The sequence below is a fragment of the Lactuca serriola genome, chromosome 6 (assembly GCF_051521515.1).
Source record: "Lactuca serriola cultivar US96UC23 chromosome 6, Lser_US96UC23_V15, whole genome shotgun sequence".
In the NCBI taxonomy this organism is placed as follows: Eukaryota; Viridiplantae; Streptophyta; class Magnoliopsida; order Asterales; family Asteraceae; genus Lactuca; species Lactuca serriola.
In genome coordinates this window covers 161,696,162-161,721,780 of record NC_136413.1, presented here as the reverse complement: position 1 = coordinate 161,721,780, position 25,619 = coordinate 161,696,162, and the positions used below count along the sequence as shown (strand labels likewise).

The 25,619-nt window shown below is 35.2% G+C and overlaps 1 protein-coding gene and 1 pseudogene across 1 annotated transcript; both read right to left on the bottom strand.

The window, feature by feature from the left end:
- Positions 1 to 311: 311 nt before the first annotated feature.
- LOC145060336 (bax inhibitor 1-like) lies at positions 312 to 1,700 on the bottom strand (annotated as a pseudogene).
- A 6,875-nt stretch (positions 1,701 to 8,575) lies between these two features.
- LOC145057207 (Protein kinase superfamily protein) lies at positions 8,576 to 13,269 on the bottom strand. Its single transcript, XM_079004987.1, has 15 exons — positions 12,647 to 13,269; positions 12,493 to 12,551; positions 12,083 to 12,152; positions 11,151 to 12,004; positions 11,004 to 11,070; positions 10,833 to 10,895; positions 10,675 to 10,738; positions 10,503 to 10,596; positions 10,316 to 10,399; positions 10,152 to 10,241; positions 10,041 to 10,068; positions 9,474 to 9,943; positions 9,263 to 9,372; positions 9,089 to 9,176; positions 8,576 to 9,003 (listed from the first exon to the last, which is right to left on the bottom strand). The coding sequence occupies exons 1-15, from the start codon at positions 13,065 to 13,067 to the stop codon at positions 8,743 to 8,745; spliced, it is 2,823 nt and encodes a 940-aa protein (XP_078861113.1). The 5' UTR covers positions 13,068 to 13,269; the 3' UTR covers positions 8,576 to 8,742.
- Positions 13,270 to 25,619: the final 12,350 nt, after the last annotated feature.

The following is a 25,619-nucleotide window of genomic DNA, read 5'->3' as shown; positions in this document are numbered from 1 at the left end:
GGATCGTACGATCCTAGGATTAGGATCGTGGTTTTGACAACCATAGTCAAACCATTTGTTTACATCCGGTCACTTCATTTTATTTTTATATATCAAGGTAATTAATTTAATGACTTTGTGCATTAGAGTTGTTATCTTTAACTTCAAACAAATTGTATAAACAATTAAAGTTTGATCGGTCCAACGGATACAATAAACAGAAACGTATTCATTTTTACGATTTAAAAGTAATAATCCCAATCTCTAATTTACTAATGATAATAAATAAATAAATAACAAACTATGTACCACATGAAATCATCAAAAACACTCTAATCCTTTTTCTCTTTCTTTTTCTTCTTCTCATCCTCTTCTATTGCCTTCAACTGCAACACACACAATAACATAGCATTAAATCTTATCCACAACAACCTTACAAAAAAACAATTTAAGTGGACTTATAAAACTCACTATGATGATAAGAATGCGAACAAATATAGAAATAAAGTTACAGAAAGCAAGAGAGCATCGGTCACATAATCCAAATCTCCAAGATGAGCTCTTTCAATAATCTCCTCGGTGTCAACCACTATGTACCCAACAGCCCAAAATACAACTAAAAAGCAAATTAAACACTAATTAGTAGTTTGAAAAAGGATTCATAAAAACTTACAAAAAAAAATGAAACAAGAGTAGTTAAACTTTTTACCTCAATATTAAAGAGCGCAACATTTTCATCAAAGATTAATGCCACAAATACCACCCACACAAGGATTGAAAAACAAGAGGAAAGAAAACCTCCAAGATAAATAAACACTCTTCGTCTTGCCAACATGGCAACTCCTGAGAAACAAGCAAATATGATTGCAGTTGCCATGAACGCGCTCACCAAAATGCTGCAAATTTTAACCAAAAATATGAATCAAGAAACATGAACGTGTAATAAGTTGAGGGTTGTAAATTGTAATATAAAGGAAAGAAGAAGTCAACGAACCCTGGGTGAACATCTATGACTAAGCCGATAAGAGGACCAAGGGTGACTCCATGGAGAAGGGAAAACGTCATTAATTGTGAGAATCTTGTTTTCTAGGAATGTGAGTGGATTACAAGATGTTTTAGAATGACATGAAGATCAATATATAAGAAATCAAGATTGATAGAACGTTAAGATTAAGATGATTGAATATACGGGAGTGGTAAGTAGCCGATAGAAGCAAACTAATGTTGCGAAGAAGGTTAGAATGCCTCCGATGTTCAATAGGAGGTGAAGAAAAGCACCAAATGCAGATGCTATGAGAGAGCAACATAGTGAGAAATAAACCTGCAATAATTACATTACAGGAAGATAGTTAAGTTACTAACACAATCGACTCCCCAATGCAAAAGATGGAAATCCTAATCGTTTTTATATATTTTGTTAATCATTAATAAAGAGTACTGAATTGAACGAAAACACATGTCATAGACATATGTATGGACAACTAAGGCATAAGTACTTCAAGACTTTTCAAACCAATAGTCAAAACCGAAATATACATGTATACTAGAAGAGAAATTAACATATTCCTTGAACGAAACACTGATATTCAGAAAAATTAATTAAGGCGAATTGGATAGACCTTTTTCAGATAAGTCTTTACTACGGGAGAGATTTGACAGGGTGGTATCTTGGGAGAAGACGATTGTGGTTGTGGATCAAAGAACGACCAGAAGGATTCCATGGTAGTTGGAGAAATAAAATCTGACAAAATTTTGGTATTTGAATTTGGATTAGATGATTTTTAAGGGAAAAAAATGTAGCATATATTTATAGGAGATGTTTTGCAAAGATAGCTAAGTAATTTTTTTGTATATTTATTTTGCGTTGTAGACGTAATTAAGTTATAGGGATATGGTTTCCAATTAAATCTTTTGCCTACTAAATCTACACAAATAAATTAGTAATATTCATATACAAGTAAAAATGGAACAGAAATCTTGTTAATTAAATATCGGGAGCCTCAATGCCTTATAAAACAAAAGGGAAAGACTAATTTTCTTCATTTTTCTTTCGGCATCCCCCTATGGCCGTATCCCTACTTAATTTACGTTAAGTTCATTATTGGCTTGCTTTTGAGAATTTCATGGAGGTCACCTCATGGTGAGCATTAGAAATCGATTGGTAAGCCCTAATCTAATTGTTATGGGCTATAGCCCGAAGATGTTATCGGCTATAGCTCAAAGATGAGAGAAGGGAAATCTTGATTTTGAATTAGGTAGTGATTTTTAATTAGGGAAAGGTATTTTAGTACAATCATATGTAATTTTAAAACTAAGATGAAAAGAAATAATGTTAAATTAATTAAATTATGAGTTTGGATATAAATATGAATTTTATAGTTTGAGACAAATATACATGTAATTTTAAAATTTATAAATATATAAAAGTAACAATTAAAGTTTGTGAGGATTGAAATTCTCTATATATAAAAAAATTAAAAATTAAAAATTCCTACCAGTCAGTTGACCCAATCGGGCCGTGAACCTAATGGAACTATTTTACACATCTAGACTATTCCATTAAGATAATCACGTATTGTTTAGTTTATTCTCATGTTTATCTTTAGCCTTTTTTTAGCTAGTTTATCTGATCCTGTTTATAAGGGTCTCTTTAATGCTTGTACGCAGTAAGATCAATAATCAATGGAATAGAATGTTTTCTTAGTTTCTTTATGGTATCAGAGTGAAGAAAACCTAGATTGGAAGCTGCCATAACAGAAGAGAAAGACAATGATCCGGGGGCAAGAAAGAAGACTGAAGAACCCATCGATGCTAACTTCATCCATGTCAATTCCCCATACTACATTCATCCGTCATATTACCCTAAACAGATGCAGGTTAATGACGTGTTGAACGATAACAACTTCAACGAATGGAGGCAGGATATGATCAATTTTCTGTTTGCCAAGAATAAAAAGGGGTTTGTCGATGGGTCAATCAACAAACCAGATTCTGCATCCCCCGTGCATATGGCATGGATGCGTGCAGATGTCATGGTCAAGGGCTGGATGGCAACAGCCATGGAGAGGGACATCCGGACCAGTGTGAGGTACGCTAATACGTCAGTCGAGATTTGGAAAGACTTGGAAGAGAGGTTTAAGAAGGAAGGTGCTCCACGGGCTTACGAGCTAAAACAGTCGTTGAACACTACAAGGCAGGACGAGACTTCGGTTTCATCCTACTACACGAAATTAAAAACCCTATTGGATGAACTGCAACTCGTTCTCCCAACACCAAGATGTACCTGTGATGGGTGTAATTGCTCTCTAGGAAAAATATTGAATGAAGTGAAGGAGAAAGAAAGAATTTATGAGTTTCTTATGGGGCTCGATGAGGAGTTCTCCGTCATCCGAACCCAAATCCTTGCCATGAAGCCAACACCTTCCTTGGGGGACACGTATCACCTGGTTGCTGAAGATGAACAGCAACGCGTAATCACAGGTGGATCCAGAAAAGCAGTTGGCGAAACAACAGCCTTCCAGATGAACGTGATGAACAGGAAGGCAACATGAACTATACAAGGGGTTCAAAGCACACAGACGGCTAACAAAGGAGCACAACGAATCATGAAACAGAGTAGCGACAAGGCAGAAAAATGCACTTTTTTGTGGAAAAGAAGGACACAAAAGCGATGGGTGCTTCAAGAAGATAGGTTACTCTGATTGATGGTTGGGAAAGAAAGACAAACCAAAGGCAAAAGCAGCTTGTGTAGAAGTTGGATCCAGCCCCATACCAGGGTTAACGGATGAACAGTATCGTCTTTTTGTTGCACACTTCCGAGAAGATGAGGCTCCTAAAGCTAATCTGGCAGGTAGAACTAACGCGTATGATGGATGGGTGGTTGACTTGGGTGCAATCGAACACATCACCCATCGAAGTGACTTTCTTGATAACAGAGTCACAAACACCAAAGAAACACCTGTCATCATCCCTAATGGCGATAAGGTGCCCGTCAGGGGTAAGGGTGAACACGCCCTACCAGGAGGTCTCAAAATTGATGGCGTCTTACATGTTCTTAATTTCAATTACAACTTGTTATCTGTTAACAAACTTGCAAGGAACCTTAATTGTGCTGTAACTTTCTTTCCTGACTTCTTTGTTGTGCAGAAACTAGTGACGAGGGACTTGATTGGTGCGGGTAACTGCATTGGAGGATTGTATCGAATGGGGGCAATGGAAAAGAAGGTTCTCATGACAACTTTCGAGGTTTGGCATAAAAGGCTTGGTCATCCATCACCCAAGAAGATTTCGAATTTAAATTTTGTTAGAGATGTTTCTAGGAATAACCAAACTAAAATGTGTGATGCTTGTTTTAAAGCTAAGCACACTAGGTTGCCATTTCCCATTAGTGAAATAAACATTGTTTCTTGTTTTGAGCTTATACATTGTGATGTTTGGGGAAAATATAGAATCTCGTCCCTATCAAAGGCTCTCTACTTTTTAACAATAGTTGATGACTATAGCCGATCAGTGTGGACTTTTCTTATCAAACACAAACATGAAGTTGGTTTACATCTCATAAATTTTCACAAAATGGTCAAAACACAATTTGGGAAAGACATAAAACGGATACGATGTGACAACGGGGGAGAATTTATCTCTATAAAAATGTTCGACTTCTATGCCAAGAAAGGCATTGTTTTAGAGACCACTTGTCCATACACCCCACAGCAAAATGGGGTGGTAGAATGCAAGCATCAACACTTGCTTGAAACTGCCTGTGCCCTTTTATTTCAAGTAAACCTGTTGAAAACCTTTTGGGGTGAGTGCATATTGACTGTCACCTATGTCATAAATCGACTCCCCTCCAAGGTACTCCGTGGTCTCATTCTCTATGAGCTTCTTTTCAATGAGTCACCAAATTATGATCATATGCGTGTCTGCTTGGCATAATATCGCAACACCGACACTAGGGGAGAAAATTTTGAACCACGAGCAAACCAGGAATATTCCTTGGGTACCCTCAAGGGATAAAAGGTTATAAAATTTATGACATGGAAACCAAGAAGTTAGTGGTATCAAGGGACGTAAGATTCTGTGAAAACAAGTTTCCCATGAAACATATGCATGGAAACATGCAACCACTAGCTGACAGTGAAGATCTTTTTCGCTTTGCTGATAAGATCACCACACCCCCTGATCAAAACTCATCATCCGAGACTACCATGCATGACAGTTTTATCGACGACAACAGCCCCACAAGTCATTCTGACCACAACCAACATACGACGAGTGTTGTAAATGATGTCTCTGGCAAAGTTGAAGATAATTCTGTACCAACGAACCATCACGCCGCCAGTGAAACCAGCAGGACCGATCAGAAAAGAGAAACCAGAAATAGGTCACAACCCACCCGTTACAAAGACTATGAAGTGCAGCTTCCCCCTTCGATAAATCATCTGCAACCCGTCATTGATCGAGTCGCCTTTACGGTACATCCTCTTACCAATTATCTCTCTTATAAAAAAAAATTCTAAATCTCACAAATCCTTTTTAGCTGCCATCGTCACCCACAATGAGCCTAAATTTTTTCATCAAGCAGTTCGAGACAAACGATGGAAAGAGGCAATGCAGAAGGAAATTGAAGCCCTTGAGCAAAACAACACTTGGGAACTTACGAGTCTGCCAAAAGACAAGAGAGCTATAGACTCTAAGTGAGTGTACAAAGTGAAGTATAAGCCGAATGGAGAGGTGGAACGATACAAATGACGCCTTGTGGCAAAAGGTTACACACAAATGGAAGGAGTCGACTTTCATGACACGTTGGCCCCAGTTGCTAAACTCGTCATTGTTCGTGTTTTGCTTACCATAGTTGTCAAGCGTGACTGGATCATATCCCAATTAGATGTCAACAATGCATTTCTGCATGGCGGTCTCGATGAAGACATTTATATGAAAATACCACAAGTCTTCAGAAAAGATAATGAGACACATGTATGTAAGCTAAAGAATTCCTTATACGGCCTAAAACAAGCCTCGCGAAACTGGTATCACAAATTCACTGCTACCCTTCAAGATCTTGCTTTTCGACAGTCTCATGCTGCAAAGACGGAGATATCTTTGTGGCAGCACTCATCTATGTTGACAATGTTATCATTATGGGGAATGATAGAAAGAAGATAGAAGATACGAAGTCATGCCTTGACAAGAATTTTAGTATTAAAGACCTTGGAACTTTGAAATACTTCTTGGGAATTGAAGTAGCTCGCACAAATGAAGGGCTAGTACTCAGTCAACGTAAATACACCATTGATGTGCTCGAAAATTCTTGCATGCTTGGCTGTTGGCCTAGTCGGTTTCCTATGGAACAAAATTTGAAGCTCGATAAAGGAGATGATGCTGACAAGGTAGATGCAAGCACCTATCGACGCCTTGTTGGTAGGCTTCTCTATCTCCAAGCCACTAGGCCCGACATAACTTACATAGTGAACGTGCTTAGTCAGTTTGTTTCTGATCCTCGTCAAAACCATTGCGATGCAGCCATGCGAGTACTTCGATATCTGAAAAACACCTTGGGGAAAGGCATACTTTTACCAAAGGAAGGAGACGTTAAGCTCACTGCCTACATTGACTCTGATCGGTTGGGATGCCCCTTCTCACAGAGATCACGGACAGACTATTTGTTGATCTTAGGGGGTGCTCCAATCTCTTGGAAATCTAAGAAACAATCTGTTGTTTCACGCTCCTCCGCTGAAGCAGAATACCGTGCAATGGCTGTCACGGTTAGTGAAATACTCTGGATTCGTTGGTTGTTGGCTGATTTCGACATTGTTTTGGACAAACCCACTCCCCTTTTGTGTGATAATGAATCTGCTCGTCACATTGCACACAATCCTGTTTTCCACGAACGTACAAAGCACGTGGAAATGGACTGTTACTTTGTTAAGGAACGAGTTTAGTCTAAGGATATTGCACTTGTCAAAATCAAGACTCAAGACCAATTAGCTGATTTATTGACCAAACCACTTGGATCAAATCGTCTCAAATTTCTATCGGACAAGTTGGGCATTCGTAATCTTCATGCTCCATCTTGAGGGGGAGTAATGGAACTATTTTACACATCTAGAGTATTCCATTAAGATAATCATGTATTGTTTAGTTTATTCCCATGTTTATCTTTAGCCTTTTTTTAGCTAGTTTATCTGATCCTGTTTATAAGGATCTCTTTAATGCTTGTACGCAGTAAGATCAATAATCAATGGAATAGAATGTTTTCTCAGTTTCTTTAGAACCGAGGGTGAAAGCAGTGGCGAGTCTAGAATAGTATACCATGTGGTTCACCAACCGAGTTTAATCGGGTCGGTTAAAAAAAATTAGGCTCAACTAGAATGGCTCACCCAGAAAAATAACAGTATTAGCATGTATAAAAAGTGGTGTTGAAATGACTAAGCCCAAATTAGTCATTCCTTCTTTTTACTAAAGCAACTTATACTTAGAGTTAGTCGGTCTAAACAAGACATGAGCAAACTTATGTTGTACAAATGTGAAAGAATAAGCATTTATTTATAATAGAAAACACTTAACTATTTTTTTTTCTTAGAGTCGATATGAAACCCCTTAATCTCACTTACGATATGTCTTTTATTGTCTATAGTTTATATCTTTCTTTTCCTTTCATTTTTTACTAAACACATTAATCTAAGTCCTTCAAAATCTTTAAGGTAGGTCCTAAATATTTTTTGTATAAAACTTGTTATAAACATTTTAATTTTAGGTGGGTCAAGTGACCCACCTTCCCATAAAATAGTCTTGCCACTAGATGAGAACGGTTCAACAGCGAACGGTTTTATGTCAACTTTTAGACCAATTGAGCCGAACAGTTTCTCAAAAACCAGATTGAAACAATATAATGGAACGGATAAAAAAACCATTCAGACTTAGTTGGATTTCATTTAGCCCCATAAAAAACAACTCATTCATTTTCAAAGCAAATTGAGTAATTTGAACAATCATGGTATCTAGAGTATACACGACTGGAAAGCCAACACACAGCTCTCAAATGTATACCAACAGTTGACAAACCAATTTTTAAGACATTGCAAGCCCCTATATATAAAACTATAAAAGGATGGACCGTGGACGTTTTCACTTTTACGGATATACTATGTGACACCCCCAATTTGTTTTGAAATTAAAAATATGTTATTATTTAGGGATAGAGATGAATGCTTGGATTAGATTTCCTTTTTTGGGTCTTATGAAAAAACTTGAATATATATGCTTGTATAAGTAATTTTGATTTAATATCTATGTAGCGGTTTTTGCTTATAACTTAATACTATCAAATTTATGAACCGATGAAGACTTATTTTGCTTTATGTGGCATACTTTTTTTAGGTTAGTTGTTCAAATGGCAAGTGAGCAGCTTAGGTGTCGGCCATCATATTTTTGGTGTATCAGCATGTCTATAGCCAGAGCTTGGCCCGTGACTGCTGCATGCATGTAATATAGTTTAAACCCTGATAAAATGTTGAAGTTTTGATTTCAAATTCATCTAAAACAATTTTATTAAAAAAATTAATGTAATATAATTTAAAGAAATAAACACACACCAAAATACCTATGTCAACTGTCAAGTTTCATATTAACAATCATTTGGTTCAAGAAATTCAACATGTTAAGAGTAGAGTCCCTTCTAGATTTACTGCAAAAACTATGCTTTTTTTTTGCAAGACCTAAGAAAACCTAACGTTATGATGATATAACAAAGAGAATATAAGTCTCTCACGAAAGACCTTCAAAAGTCAGAGGCTGAGAAGGCTTTTGCCTGAGCAGCCTGTGCTTTTCAATGTCCTTGAAGCATGGCATGAAAAACTCATGCCTTAGAGCTTCTTCTGCACTTATTCTTGCTCGTGGGTTCACCATCAAACACTTATCAACAAGATCAATAAGTGATTTTGGAATTAAGAAATCCGGGCGTCTCGTATTCTGTTTACACCATTCTCGTAGCTCTACAGATGGCAATGACTTCAACTGATACAGTTCCTGCAACACAAAACATATCACACTTTACAGATTTGGTCCTTGCATTTAATTCAAAATATAAAAAAAGCCCTTATTTATATCATACCGGTGGAAATGATGATTCACGGTCATGCAACTTTGCCACTTCCCACAAATCTTCACTTCCCCTTAACTTTGCAATCTCTTTTATATTCCTGTTTAAAAAAATTCCAAAATTTTACAAACTTAACAAAAAGAAAACATGGAGTTTTGCAGAGAATGAAGATCTCAAGATACTCACTGATCAGGGTCACCACCAAACGGAGTTCTTCCAATGATCAAATAAAGCAAAGTAACTCCAGCAGACCATACGTCAATTTTAGGCCCTTGGTACATCGATTTGAACAATACCTAAACAATGTTTCAAAATCTTTTATCAGAATCTCATCTGTAAACATTTACAGATGACAGATAGCCGATGCATTAAATGCATTTAGGGTATAAGGAGCTACCTCTGGGGCTCTGAAACCTTTTGTGCCAACGCATGGACCTTCTTTCCGTTGTTTGTTTTTAAGTAATCCAGCACCGGAAACCGCGATTCCGGTGGATTGCAGTGGCATTGGAGTGAGATATATAAGCTTTTTGTTATCTGATTTTGTTGGAGGGGCTGCAACGCGTTTTCTTTTTGAAGTTATTGGTTGATGATCTGGACCCTGTAATGCTTCGTGTACTAAATTGAGAAGTTCTTTTCTCTGTGTGGAGGGAATAGGCTCCCTAAGCCTTTCTGCTGATGGAATTCTGTTGCTTGTTGCGTCTTTTGTAGAGGTTATTCCAGAACCATCTGCACCTTGGCTTTTCATCTTTATTTGATCACTCTTCTTTTTTATGTGTGTCACTGGTTCTAAAGCTTTGGAGCTTGTGTATTTTCTAGTCTTTGTAGGAGGAAGACCAAAACTTGCATCATTATTCGACTTGGATTTTTCTGTGAAAAAAGGAAAAAAGAGAATTTAAATCGGTAAATTTTCTCAAATGAAGTTAAAAAAAATAAATTATTAGAGAGAACGGAAAATGAAGCTCACCTGTGGATCCGAATTTCTGATGCAAATCCTGTTAAAAAAACATTTTATGTATTGGTTAATAATTAAATATCATATTATTAAAGAATGTTTTATCAAAGAATAATAACTTACAGTTGCGAGGTTGAAATCTATGAGATAGCCTTTGGAGGCCTTGAGTGAGAAAAGGAAATTTCCAGGTTTAACGTCTCTGTGAACTACTCCCTGAGGACAAAATCGGAAATATAATTATTTTTTATATGGGAAAATTTTCTTTGCTTAAAAATTAAAATAGTTACCTGTTTATGAAGACTAGAAAGTGCTCTGAATAAACAGTAGCCATACCACCGAAGTTGTTGAACATCTATTTCTCTCTTCAAGACCTAACAAAAAAGAAAGCTTAATGATATTAACAAGAGTTAAATGCAAGAAATAGAAACATTGCCTTAATAAGAAAAAAAAATGAAGGTAGGAATAAAAGAACACCTCAGGCCTATCATGGGCAACATGCTCAAGAACAAGACAATGGGAATTGCCACTTTTGAATGAGCCTTCGTATTTAATTACAAAATTCTTACCCCTGAAATATAATTGGATTATGTATCAGTAACAGAAACAGAGAAGATTGTTTTGAGTGATATTTATTAAACATCCTTACCCGAATCTCTCCAGCATTTTTAATTCATTATAAACATGGTTTCTGTTAGCATTTTCATGAGGATCTGCAAAAATGTTATGCAACAATTCCAGGTCAGCATTGCTTCTAGAAATATTAAGTTAACAGATTAAGCAGATAAATAACATTCAGCTCCTTACTTTTAACAGCAAATGTTGTTCCATCTTTTTTGCTTCGTGCCTTGTAGACTGTGCCATAACCACCTATGTATTTCATAAGGGGAGAGAAAAGAAAAAGTAAATTCTCACATGAAATGAAAGTCTTTTAAGCTTGTAATTTTAAATTCAGTATTCATTATTGCTTTTCATTACCTGAACCTTCTTCTTCCTCTACAATAAAAGAATCAAACACTGGCACTTCTCTTGGCTCCAAATTTCCCTGAAAATAAAGCACCCAAAAAGCTTTAGCTTATAAATTAAATTTATCATCAGGCTAAAACCATGATTACTAAAACTCACTTTGACAGAAGTGGCATTACACTTTTCCTTATTTTCTTTTATGTTTTCCTGTTTCCGAGTAATTTCTATCTTCTGTTCTCCAGATGGCTTTAACTTCTGCTTCATGAGAGCTGACTTCTTGTCTTTTTTACTATTCTTCTGCTCAGTAGGGGCACTGACGTCATTTCCATTGTTTGTTGTTATGGAGACTGTTGGCACTGACAAATTTGCATCCTTTGGAACAACTGTCAATTGTTTGTTGTCATGGAGATTGTTTTCGGTATCTTGTGAACAAACTAACTCTTCTCTTTCACAAATTGGTTTTTCTTCCTCTTTTACATCATCCATTTGAGCTTCATTAATGCATAGTTTTTCAGCATCTGTTAGTGAAACTATCTTCTGTTCTTCAACGTCTTGGCAAACTACCTTTTCCTTATTGTCAGAACAAGGCGCCATGTCATTGCAGTTCATAGTGTTTATGTTTCCAGAATTGAGCTCAGGGATCATGATTTCATGAACAATATTATTTGGCACGTTTTCAATGTTTACTTCATGGATTGAAGAATCTAAGGTACATTTGTGTTCTCTTTCCATCACAAGTGTTTGTTTTTCTGTTGAATTTTCAATCCAAGTTTTCACCAGTGAGATTACCTTCTTGTTTTTATCTTCTTGGCAAGATGCTTTACTATGCCTTTTGGTCAATGAACGTGTCATTGGTCTTTCAGTTGGATGAGATGATGATTGCAACTGAAGAGATTCTTTACGCTTTCTTGATGGCCTTTTAATAGGGCTAGGGAAACAAATGTAACCATTGAGGAAATTATTCTGGATTGCAAGCTCTTTCATGCTCAAAACTGTAGTCGACTCCTTTTCATCTTCATGTTTACAGTCGTTTAATTCATAAGTTAAGGGTTCAGCATCAAAGTTGATGAGTGATGACATATTAAATGTACCTTCAACTGGTGTATTGTCATTAGTTATGATTAGACTCCTTGAGGTATGGTCATCACCATTGGCGTATTGCTGTTATCAAAACAAAAAATTATAAGCAATTGGATACTGCCTAAAGTCAACTAATTTGGATAAAAAGGAGAGTTCGAGTGGTGTAAAAATCATGAACTGGAAACTTTCAAATTTTGCATTAAAATAAGCAAATAGGAAGTTCGATTTCAAATCAAAAAGGTACCAAAGTGTTAAAATTTACAGGCATATACTAGGATCTACAATCAATATTTAATGAAATACATCAACATAAACTATTTTGATGCTTTTCATGATAAATAGATACGATTATTCATAGCACGCCCTGAAGATCACTTCAAAAACAGTTTAAATCTAACAAGTATAAAGACAAACGAAGTACCTTTTCAAAGGCATTTGAAATCCCAACAGACATCGACAAATCCGGCTGATCAGCTTTCTCTGTTGCATAATGCACCATTTTTAAAAGCATTAACAACATAAATCAAGAAAAAATTACATCGGTTTTCCTCTTAAATAGATCGTATTTTTATTACCTGAAATATTAGGCCGCGATCTTCTTCGCTTTCGAGAACACGTCAATTCAAAATCTTCCCAAGCTCTCTTGCGCTCAAAGTCCCGAGTCTTCATCTCCCAAGGAATCGAAATCTTAAAAACTCGACCTGAATTCAGCAAAAACCGCTGTAAACCTATACAAACAGCAGAAGAAACCGTAACCAAACCATCACCCGTCAACGAGAGGGGGGAGTTAGGTATAGAGCAAACGAATTCGATGAATTCCGGTGATACGTCAAGATAACTGCATCGAGATGCTAATTCAATCGAAGGAACTGAACGCCCTATGGATAGCAGAATAGCGAACAAATTCCATGATCTGCTCACTAACTCAGCGTCGGCAGTGCTAAGCTCGGTAATAGCTTCACCAGGCGCGTGTGATAGCACCAGCCGACTTTCCATTGTAACTGTTCAGATCTACAATTCAGCGTGTCGGCAAAATTAGGGTTTGTTGATTGTGAAGGATTAACGAACTTGATTTCAGATCGAGAAACGCTGGAAAGTTTTTTCCGTCATCGACTTGTAAGAATTTGCAGAGATGAGCCGAGCAGTGAGGCGCGAAAATGATATGAGAGTTAGGGTTTTGAGATTTTGGCTGTTCAATGTTTTCCCGCCCGTTTGCTCTGATTTTAGATTTTACACATCGCCCCCTTGTCTCTCTTTTGTCAATAATGCTCCCTTGCATTTTAAACGTTATACTCGTCAACTAGGGATGAGCATTGGGACCGGGGAACCGGCCGGAACTGGTACCGGATAGAACTGATCGGGTCGGGATCGGGACGATATTTTTACGGATTTTTGGAACTGGAAACCTGTAAGAACCGATAAAATCGGCAAAAACCGAAACCATATATTGCTATTTCTCGAGGACCGGTTCAACATTGAAGACACGACAAGAACCGGTAGAACCAACAGTCCGGTTCAGTTCCTATTTTCCACCAAGATCGGTTCTTGGGCCGGTTCCGGTTCAGACTGGGTCGGTTCCGATACTCATCACTATCATAACTCCATGTCAGATTAGTCCTTACAAAAACATTCTATGTAATTTTCAATTTTAAAAAGAAATTATAATAGAATAATCTCATAAACATATCACACTTAATTTAATTAAAATGTAATACTATCTTTTAGAAAACCATTTAGATGTTAAAACTATTGTTAAAGTGGTAAACTTTTATTGATTTCGTCAAAAATTTAACATATGACCGATAATATTATTTTATTGTAAACTTGTTGTATTTTATTTGTATGAAAAATGCTGAAAAAATATTATATTCTTTTTGTTTGACAAATTGCATTATGTAATCACACTCGTTACAACCTATAATTAAAGGTTAAATAGACAATGCCTTTTTTTGGTCTAAAACCATCAATATTAAGATTAAATAAATGATTTATCAGTATTGTTTTTTAGTTAATTTTGATATTTATTTATATATTCCAATTCTAATAAATGAATAAATTGATAATTGATAATTTATTTTTTATTTCAAATTTCAAACTTAAATTACATTAAATTAATAACATTGGAATAAAAAATAAAATTAATATATATTATAAGGTGATATAATTTCATGTATTTATTCAAACCAAAGATTATAATTTTATATAACTAAAAAAATATTTTAATTAATAATTTATTTAAAGTAATTTATTCGAAATAATTGATTAATTATTTTTTTTTTACACTTGTGATGTTCACGGGTTATATATATATATATATATATATATATATATATATATATATATATATATATATATATATATATATATTTTAATTTTTAATTTTACAATTGTGATGTTCACGGGTTATATATATATATATATATATATATATATATATATATATATATATATATATATATATATATATATTTTAATTTTTTTTTAATTTCAACGATTTTGTATAAAAAAAACTGTGATTTTTAGGTGTGTAAATTAAAAAAATAGATATATCAGAGTATTTTTTTATATATTTTTTGGGTTTCTAGGATTTTTTGAGTTTATGTGTTTTCCATTAAATACATACATACATACATATATATATATATATATATATATATATATATATGTGTGTGTGTGTGTGTGTGTGTGTATTTAATGGAAAACACATAAACTCAAAAAATCCTAGAAACCCAAAAAATATATAAAAAATACTCTGATATATCTATTTTTTTTAATTTACACACCTAAAAATCACAGTTTTTTTATACAAAATCGTTGAAATTAAAAAAAATAAAAAAAAAATCATTTTTTCTAGTGAAATTGTTTAAAGTGTTGTGATTTTTAGGTTTGAAAACTCAATGTGTGTGTGTGTATATATATATATATATATATATATATATATATATATATATATATATAATCAATATTAAATATTAGTTAATCTAAATTGGAAACAGTCTTAAAACCTAAAGTGAAATATATTTAGAGAATATGGACTGAAAGCTAAAGTTAAATTTACATTTGAGTTGGAAACTTTAACGCAATAGAAGTGTTCAAGGAGTGTACCTTGAATTTGAAATTTTATTACCATGACTTTTTCGAATAACAAAGTTCCAATGGAACATTATGTAATATCGTGATGGGTTTTGGTCATAAGACATCCTATGTGCTCATATAAACCCTAATGCTTAGATCTAGGTTTCTCTATTGTACATGCTTTGAATCCAAGACTATAAACCCTAATTATAGCATACAAGTAATCATATTAGATATTAGAATAGGTTTATAATGTTACCTTGATTGTTATGTAGCAATAACAATCCCAAATCCTCCTTGAATTGACTTTGGAAGGCTTAGAGTCATAAGTGTCACTCCTCTAATGGCTCACAAACACCATAAGCAAGAGGATGAAGAGGAGAGAGGTTAGAGGCTGCCCAAAACGTGTTCTAACCCTAGAAAAGAAGTTCCCCGTGTTTTTGAGCCTTAAGGGTTCTATATATAGTGAGGCTATTAGGGTTATCTAACAAGGAAACTCTAATTTTGTTGCTTAAGCCCTAAGCAACTCATAGACTCCTTTAATCAAGCCCTTGGACGATTTCCTTATGGGTTTCCCATAAGAATTCGTTCACCTCTTGATTTAAGACAATCCATGGCCCAAATTGCAATTATCTTATAATTACAATTCCAGTCCCTTAAGTTTAATTAATCTCTTTTAGTCACAAAACTAATTACCAATTAATTATTGACTAATATTAATTAAACAATATGATTTCTCCTTTAATATATTATTCCCATAATATATTAATAAATCATATTTAATCCTTTCTCTCCATAATTCATCCTATCAAGTTGCTTTGGTGAAGACAACCCAAAAGGACCATGCACCATCGGGTCAAGTACATACCAAAATAGTTATGGACTTAGACACTAATCCAACAGTCTCCCACTTGGATAAGTCTAATAACTATTATGCGTATGACTTCAGATCCTGATCTGCAATCGTAGCTTTCCAAAGCCGCTGTCAACTCTGATCCTATTAGATACGCGTGTCCTTAGATAGGGGATCATATATTCCTCCATTCTATATATCATATGAGATATGATTTCAAATCATTCTCTTTGTACTGTATCTTGATTCCCGATTTATGACGACTGACTAATTGAACAAATCAAATTAGCCCTAGCCCGGCCGAGCATTTACGTTTGTCATCACTAAATCATCGAGGGGCCCAAAGATATCGCTTTTATCCTTCTTTGGATAAAAGGAACGGATAAACTTTGATACAATGCTCGCTTGCACTCATGCACCGAATCACACACAACAATATGTTTTATAACACCAAGTTACTAGTGCGTTTACATATTATCAATGTGCAACCGATTCGCAAGATACAACTCACACATCTCGGTTTCAAGAATATAAGATGTTATCATCTCACCAATCACTCGTGATACAATTCATGGAGTGATCCAAGTGAGCGTGGGTTTAATCCAATGCTCAAATCATATTCATAAGCACTCATGAACGTTGCAGCAAACATTTGCTTATGTCTAATACTCTTTTAGACAATCCACACACCAATTCACGACAGTCGTCATTCATATCTACTTCCAACATATGAACGACTGTGGCCCGTTTGAATAATTCATTTTTTCTTAATAAACTCAATAATTCTGGAAGTCAAAACATGCAAAGTGAAACACAAGAATAATACTAATCCCATATGGCCTCAAACCTTTGAGTATAAATAAAACTCCTTTTATTTATCACCATACCGATTACTCATTATTTGTCGTTTCGGGTAATCAACTTCTTACTTGAATTATTACACTTGTCCCATGCTCCTAGCATGCACACAATGTTTACCTATGGTTCTTACTTTGTGAAATAGATCAAATTGAACACACTTCCAATCATTCTCATTTCACAACTCCAAATCCTTTTTCATAAGTGAAAGAATATCAAATTCTTGCTACTTATAGAATATGCTAGATTCTAATATTCTATGCAACGATCCCTTCGTAATGTCACTGCACCAAAGTCACAAAGACTATTACCAATGATATTACAAAGTCTTCTATCGGGGATTGTTACAAGACAATTCCTTAGATATGATGTTTCTCACTCAAAGTACATTCCTTTGAACATCCTTTTGCATAAAAGTTTCTAATCTAGTCATAGATTTTTCAATATTCAATTCCCAATATGGATACATTTCCATATTTTCCATATGACAAGTTATTCTTAATAAAATCTTATCTATTCATAATAATGTCGATATGGTCCATCCAATATGGAAACATTTCCATATTTTCCAATACTATACTTCCAACTACTCACAAGCGACCAATCCTCGGCGAACTTTGGATTGTCCTTTGATAGTTGTTTAATTATTTTAGTCAAAACCGATTATAGTCCTTTTTCCCTCTAAATGCGCTAGACATTTGGAAAATTTTAGAATGGTCAAACATTAACGCATTTTCAATCGATCCTATACCCGAAGCGTATGGGGCACAACGCATAATGTTTTATTTGCTATGTTCTCAAAATTCGAATTGTGAAGAGGAATGTCGTAATCATAATCAAAATTTTAAGAACACACTATGTACCCTTGACTAAATTTATTAACATTTCTCAACCTAATCCTTTAGATTTGAAATGAAACATAATATCCTCTCCCTAAATTATAACAAAACAACTTTACAACCCCTACGACTTTGCAAGGTATAACTCTTGTTTTCTATAATTAATATTGTTAACCTTTCAATACTTTCCTTAATAATCATACAATCATAACATTTACGCTCCTACTATCATGATGATTATTATAAACATAACACTTATGCCCCCACTAGCTTCGACATGTATTCATAAACATCTTAACTTTCAGAAAACCAATACCTATTGAATTTCTTAAGTCCATGTTTCTAATACTTAATGCTTTGATAATCTTTTATCAAGTCTTCTTGAACTTATACACCTTTGCCTTAGATAGTTCATATGCGTGTCTAAACAGTTAAGACTAATTTCCAAACCTCACAATTCAAATTATGGAAAGGGATACCGTAACCATAATCGAATTCGAGAATGCAATTTTACAATCACTATCTTCTTAAAATCTTTCTTAGTGGAAGCATTTCCTCACAATCATTTTTCATGAAGGAGGAAATCTTATGACACTTAGATTTAAACGGTGTATGTGTTCCTATCCATGTGAATTTGTCAAAACCAAAGTTTACGACGAATTCAACCTCATATGGATCGAACTTTCTTGATATCGATTCCTTGCCTTTATGGTAGCACAACTGCCCACCATGTCTTCCAAGTAGTTAAGCAGCTCACCTTTTCCTATCAATGTACCTTTCATTAATTAAGGTGCTTTGCCTTTTATGCGTTCAAAATGAGAACTCATAGAACTCACATGCATAATTAACTCAATTGGATTGGCACAGAAACAAAATAATGTCAACACAATAGGTTTTAAACCTCAACTCGTGTGCTAGTGATGATCGGTAAGGTTTATTTGATTTGTTCTTGAAACCTTTCAAGACCATTAAGAATCCCACTGACTCCTTGACATATAAGATTCTCTTGTCAATAACCATTTCTTGACAAAACAAATATTCAAGAGTTAATATAGCTTTTATCAAAACACTTCATAAAATGGTCCTAGTTGGTCTTCGTCTTATCCAAGACATCACAACTTTCCACATTTGATGAATGTTATAAACCTTCTTAATACCTTTTACTCATTGTCATAATCTTATCTTTAAGACTTGTTATTGGAACAAAGTATGATTGACTTCTTGATTTAACCATTTCTTCAATTTTTTATTCCTCTTCTTAGACATACAATTGTACTAAGACTCACTTAGAGGATCAATTGAGATATGGTTCTTAATCATTAAGACCTATCATAAAGCATAATATTTACTCTCCCTTCTTCTTAGAATGGAGAACCTTTTATCTTTCTGCCTACTTGATTCTTCTTATTCGTTCTGCTATTGATCTAAACCCTTTAATCAATTCAGAATTACACTTAATCTTGTAAGTATAATCATATTTACTAAGCTTTTAGTAAATCATGACGAATATCTTTGTTACTCTTATGGTGAACTTGATTAGCACACAACTTTGTGTACTCGATCTCCTAGTCCTTCCCTTGACACTTTGTCAATGAATTAGTCTAATTTTCCAAATATGAAATTTCTCATTCATCGTGCAACCAAGTTGCATGATTCCAAGTTTCTGTCCAATTGAACATTGGGCGATGAGAAACTCTCCCTATTTGGTAAATTCTCGACTTTCCATAAATAACATAATAAGAACCAAATCCATTATTGCTAATAATAGAAACATTTTAACATCAATTTTTCATACACGCCATTGTAAGGATAAATAAATAAAATTTAAAATCAAAATTTATTTTATTGCGGAAAAATTTTGTCCTTACAATGCAACTCATTGAAAAACTTATGCTAATACATCTTTCTTAGCAATCTAATTCTAACTCTAACTAGTAGCTCAAGAATCTAATCTTCGAGAAATGCGATCGAAATCCATTTCTTCACAGTTAGATTTTGCTCACTTCTTCCCTTAAGCTTCCTTTCTTTTCTTCGATCCTACAAACACATCAATTGTAATCTTATCACATTATGTATTAAGAATCTAGAATAGAAGCTTAAAAGAGTTAGTCAATGGATTTTGCCTAAAGCAAAGCCATACGTTTTGACTCTCCCATCTCTTAGATCTCTTAGGCAAATAGGGCAACTTCGTCTCTAATGCCTCTTCTATTGGCAATAAAAGCAAATTGACTCTATCGGAATAGGACATGGAACTACTTCAGACATCGCCTTTCTCTTATGATCAAACTTTTCAATCATTGCATGTCTTTCGTTGCCATTGTCTACATCTATAGAGCTCTCGAAGGCAGATTCACCAATCAACATTGCTTTTCTATTGCGCCAAACCATTTCTGATTCAGCAACAATAAGCATATAGGTGAGATCTATAAGGGTCACGTCGCGGTTCATCGTATAGTACTCTCTTACGAACTCACTATACGAGTTAGGAAGTGACTGAAGAACCCAATCAACAACCATTTCCTCATAGACAACGGATCCCAACATTCTTGACCTATCAATGTGTGACATCATCCCTAGGACGTGTGCACACACCGACTTTCCTTCTTTATTTTTTACTTGCCAAAAGGGCTTGAGTGATCTTGAACTTTTCAAGCCTTTGAACTTGTGGGTTAGGGAGAATAATTGGAGGAGGAGGAGGAAGTGAAGCATGATCTCTTGTTCCTTGATCGAATCGTGGAATATCATCTTCATGTGGAATGCTTGTTCTATCCTACCCGTTCGGCTAACGACCCTCCACTAGTCAAGAGTGCGGTGGGTAAGAGTGGATACCCATTCAATCGTCATTTTATAGGCAATTTCCTTAAACACCCCTTATAGACCAGCTTCGTGAATGAGGCCTACTAACGGTAAGACTGACTTTTACTCATACATATATATAATGTTAGACTTTTAATGTTATATATAGTATAGGGTGTATTTTACACTTTTAAAATACTAGGTGGTCAAATTTAACAATTATACTTTTAATTCAATTAAATTTTAAACCTAAACTTTTATGGATTGTTTTTAGCCGAAACAATCTAAACGAGAATCGAAGATCTCGTTGTTGGTATCGAAGCGATGAAAAGTTAGGCGAGAACGGACGTCAAACGAAGAAGTTATGAATTTATAACGAAGTTTTCCTGTCCGGGCCTACTAAAAATAAATAATAAAAATAAAGTCAAAATTAGCCGACAAAGTCTAAACGAAAGTTGTAGAGCGTAGTCTCACATTCGCGTGGATATAAAGAACGTCGAAAACGGAGTTCGTATGAAGAAGATATGAATTTCCGAAGTTTATTATATATTTTGTAATTAAATTTAATTGGAAAGTCCGGCATTATCCGAAGAGGAGTCATCGGACTCATCCGAAGTACGCCCAGCGTACTAGCGTACGCCCCGCGTACAACGAAGCATGACACGCCTCGCACTCGAGTTCTTCGGATACGTAAGCAATGACGATTATGAGGCAGTACGCCCCGCGTACTCCGAGGCTCCAGCCTCCTATAAATAGGATGCGAGGGCAGCCGACTCCTTTGCTATTTTTTTCTCTTCTCTCTCCCGTTTTGCATCGATTTACATGCCAGAAGTACCCCGAAGCCCCGGTATCATTCCCGAGTCCCGAAGCAAGATCTGAAGCCCCGAGAATCCCGAAGAGCGTGATCCCCGAGCCGAAGCTCTGCCCACGAGAAGTTCGATTTTTGTGGAGATCTTCCAGATCTACCGAAGAATATTACTTCTATACGCCGTAGTGCTGTCCGATCATCTTCTGATCAAGTGAGTGTGTGGTTACTTTCTTCTGACGCATAAATACGAAGTATTTTATACGAAATACGTGTTATGTGTATATTTTGTTGTTATATGTGTGAATGTATATTCACTTTCTTCTACCGCATAGATATGAAGTATTTGCTATGAAGTACGTGCTAGGTGTTTATACAATGTTTATTTACTTGAGATAGATGTTGAAATAATGTTTTATACATGTTTTAAAAAATTTAAATTGTATATGTGTTTGCATCTACAAATATGTTGGGTAGAACATGGGTAGATGAAATAGTTGATGTGAGACGAAATAATAAGTATTTTTGAACTCAATGTGTTCAATAGGTATTTTTAAACTCTACGTGTTCACTTGGTGTTTGAACTCAATGTGTTCATTAGGTATTTTTGAACTCTACGTGTTCACCTGGTGTTTGAACTCAATGTGTTCATTAGTTATTTCCGAACTCTATGTGTTCACTTGGTATTTTTGGACTCAATGTGTTCATTAAGTATTTTTGAACTAGATGTGTTCACTTGGTGTTGTTGAACTGAGTGTGTTCACTAAGTGTTTTAGAACTAAGTATTCACCAGATGTTTTGAATTAATTGCTCACTAGGAGTGTTAGAACTAGGTGTTTGTTAACTATGTTGAACTAAGTGTTTACCAATCGTAATTTGTGGACCTTGGCAGTGGTGGACTTTGTGTCAATTCCTTAGGTCAATCCTTAGGAATAAATGGATAAAGGATAGTTGATTCTTAGGGTAAATCCTTAAGAAATAAAGGAGATAATGGGAATGAGTATTTGGGTTGATTGTTTAATAATTCAATATAATAAATGTATTATTGTGGGTTGAAAACCCTACATGCTCACCAGGCTCCCAAGCCTGACCTACTCAGTTTTCTTTGCATTACAGGTAATGGCACAAGAGTATAAATGGGTGGACTTGACAAGAGATTTTGGATTATAGATCAGTAGTTATAAATAACTGTTGTAAGGTCTATTTTATATTGTTTATGCTTTTGGTCTGTATCGGAACATGGCATCCCGAATATTGTTAATTAATGAAAACGCATCTCTTGATGAAATGATTTGATAAACTTTATTTTATCATATTATGTTTTGGGAACAAATTCCGCAACTCTTTTAAATCAAAAGGATTTACTCTGAAATTATTTTAAAAGCATAAATGAAAATCGGTCTTTTATGGCTGTGATTTTGGGGATGTCACAGTTTTAGACATAACAATGGTATTGCTACAATGTTCATGAGTACTTTGAATTTGAGATTTGAGTATTGGATAAACTTACGATCAGAGAATTGCTTCGTGGATTTTTATCACGAGTAATTTTAAGACGATAATATCTTATAATCTTAAAATGGAGATACGTGAGTTGTAGTTTACAAGTCGGTTATGATGGGTTTGAAGCATTTTAACACTCATATGATGTGCATGCAACCCTAGAAACCTTGGATCTATGTTTTCTCTATTATATATGCAAACTTTCTTTTTTTCCAAGGTTTCATCCTAACTAGCAGTGATTGGGGTATATGTAATATAAAAACTAGTAAAATGACATACATTTCTTGTGCTTGGATTCCTTAAGACTTTGTGAGCCTAGCACCCCAAATGTGATGCCTCAAATGCTTCACACAACACCACCAACAATTGGAATAACTTGAGAGGAGATTTTATTCCATCAAAATCGACTAGCCCTCACTAGTATCCTTAAGTGTCGATTTTACGAGTATGAGGCTTCTTTATATAGTGTGCTTATTAGGGTTACACCATGTAACTCATGTCTTTCCACATTCTTCGTGGTCCATGGGTTTTAACATCCATGGAGTATCCATGGGTCACCACATGGGTTTAGCCCATCATAAAGAACTATGGATCATAAGCCTACTATATAAGAATGAATGATTTACCAAATCAGTCCCCGTTTATTTAATTAGTCTCTTTTGATCACAAAATTAATTCCAAACTAATTATTGATCAATATTAATTAAATAATTCATATTGATATATTAGAACTTATAAGATATTTATAAACCATAAATATCCTCTTCTCACAATATAGTTATGGACTTAGACACCTTATCCAACGGTCTCCCACTTGGATAAGTCTAATAATTATAGCTGCAAGTACGACTTCAGGATCCGACCAACAATCGTAGATCTTTCAAAGTCTCGCGGAACTAAGTTGTGCCATTTTAGATAAGTGATCATATAATCATTTGTTCAAGATATCATCCGGACAGATACATGGAACAATGTTGTACGTACTGTCCAACAGCTTGTTTCCCGATTTCCGATTTGTTTGACATATAACTTAATCGAACACATCAATTCAGTTATGATCGGGTCCGACACATAAGTCAAAACAAAATCATCGAGGGGACCAATATATCGCTTTTAATCCTACAAGGACTAAAAGGAACATATAAAATTTGACTCATATGCTTGTACTAACTAATCATCAAATTGTACATAACATCAAGTTACTAATGCGTTTTCGTACTATCAATGTACAACCAACTCATAGTCAACAACTCATATCTCTTGGTTTGAAGACTTATATGATATTACTGTCTCACGATCACCCGAGATAAATTCCATGAAGTGATACAAGTGAGTGCGGGTTGAATCCAATACTCAGATGTTATGAGCACTCATGAATGTTGCAACAACAATTGTTATGTCTAATACAATTCAGACAAATCTACAAACCCAATTCATGACAGTCTTATTTCAATACCTACTTCCAAAGTATGATCGAATGTGGATAGTTTGAATAATATAATTATTTTGGAAGTCAAAACATGTAAAATGAAACAATAGTAAATGATTGACACAAGATAATACCATACTAGTAAATAAAATCACCTTTTATTTAAACATAAAATGTCAATTACATTTCAACTATTACAAGTTTCGAAAGCTATCTAATTACTAAAACTAATGTCATCCTTTAGCCCAATACGCCTCGCATGCTGTAAATGCTTAACCCTACACAGTTCCTTCGTGAGAGGATCTGTTGGGTTATCATCTGGTGATACCCTCTTTGCCGTAAAAATTGCAGCGTACTCGGTGACACTCATTTTTCCTTTCTTTAGGTTATGAAACTCGTTGTTGATCTCTAGTAGATCATACTCAGAGCAGTACTGCATTTTCAAGTTGCTCTAGGAAATCTTCCCAAGACATCTTGTTCGCTTCTCCCTTGGGCATCGTATCTGCCAATAGCTTCCACCAGATCAAGACTCCGGTCTTTAGTTGTCTGACCGCAAAGGCGGTTTTCTGCTTGTTGCTACAGTCGCAACTCTCAAACACCATCTCCATCTCGGAGATCCAGTCCATAACTTTCCACAGGCTTCGGGCTTCCTGAGAGACTTGGTGGTCTTGCACTTAAGAAGTTCTTGTACCTTCGCCCATCCTTGTCGTTTCCCCTCTCCGGGCTATTCATTCGTTCACCTTGAGTCCCCACTTGACTCACTTGGCGGCTGTAGTTCCCTTCCTCCGACTGCTCGAGAATCGGCTCGGTTTGCTCGATGGCCATGGTAGGTTCGTCCCTATTTTCATGCAACATCTGTCTCATTTCCTCCCTTTGTTCAGCTAACACAGCCTGAATCATGGCTTGTACTCCAACCATGGTGAACGGCTCAGGTGCAACTTCTACTACCACAGGTATTTGCTCAATCATTGGGGGCTGTTGGTGTTGGATTAGTGTCTAAGTCCATAACTATTTTGGTATGTACTTGACCCGATGGTGCATGGTCCTTTTGGGTTGCCTTCACCAAAGCAACTTGATAGGATGAATTATGGAGAGAAAGGATTAAATATGATTTATTAATATATTATGAGAATAATATATTAAAGGAGAAATCATATTGTTTAATTAATATTAGTCAATAATTAATTGGTAATTAGTTTTGTGACTAAAAGAGATTAATTAAACTTAAGGGACTGGAATTGTAATTATAAGATAATTGCAATTAGGGCCATGGATTGCCTTTTATTATAAGGTGGACGAATTCTAATGGGGAAGCCCATATGAAGTCGTCCAAGGCTTTAAGAAAAGGGCTCCATGGGTTGCTTAGGGCTTAAGCAACCAAATTAGGGTT

Bases quoted from the DNA above. Each gene is read 5' to 3' on its own strand.
- LOC145057207 (XM_079004987.1), bottom strand. From the start codon at position 13,067: ATGGAAAGTCGGCTGGTGCTATCACACGCGCCTGGTGAAGCTATTACC. The intron at 12,005-12,082 runs GTACATTTAATA...GTAAACATGAAG, and splicing joins TGACAATACACCAGTTGAAG to ATGAAAAGGAGTCGACTACA. The intron at 10,242-10,315 runs GTAACTATTTTA...TTTTGTCCTCAG, and splicing joins TTTCTAGTCTTCATAAACAG to GGAGTAGTTCACAGAGACGT.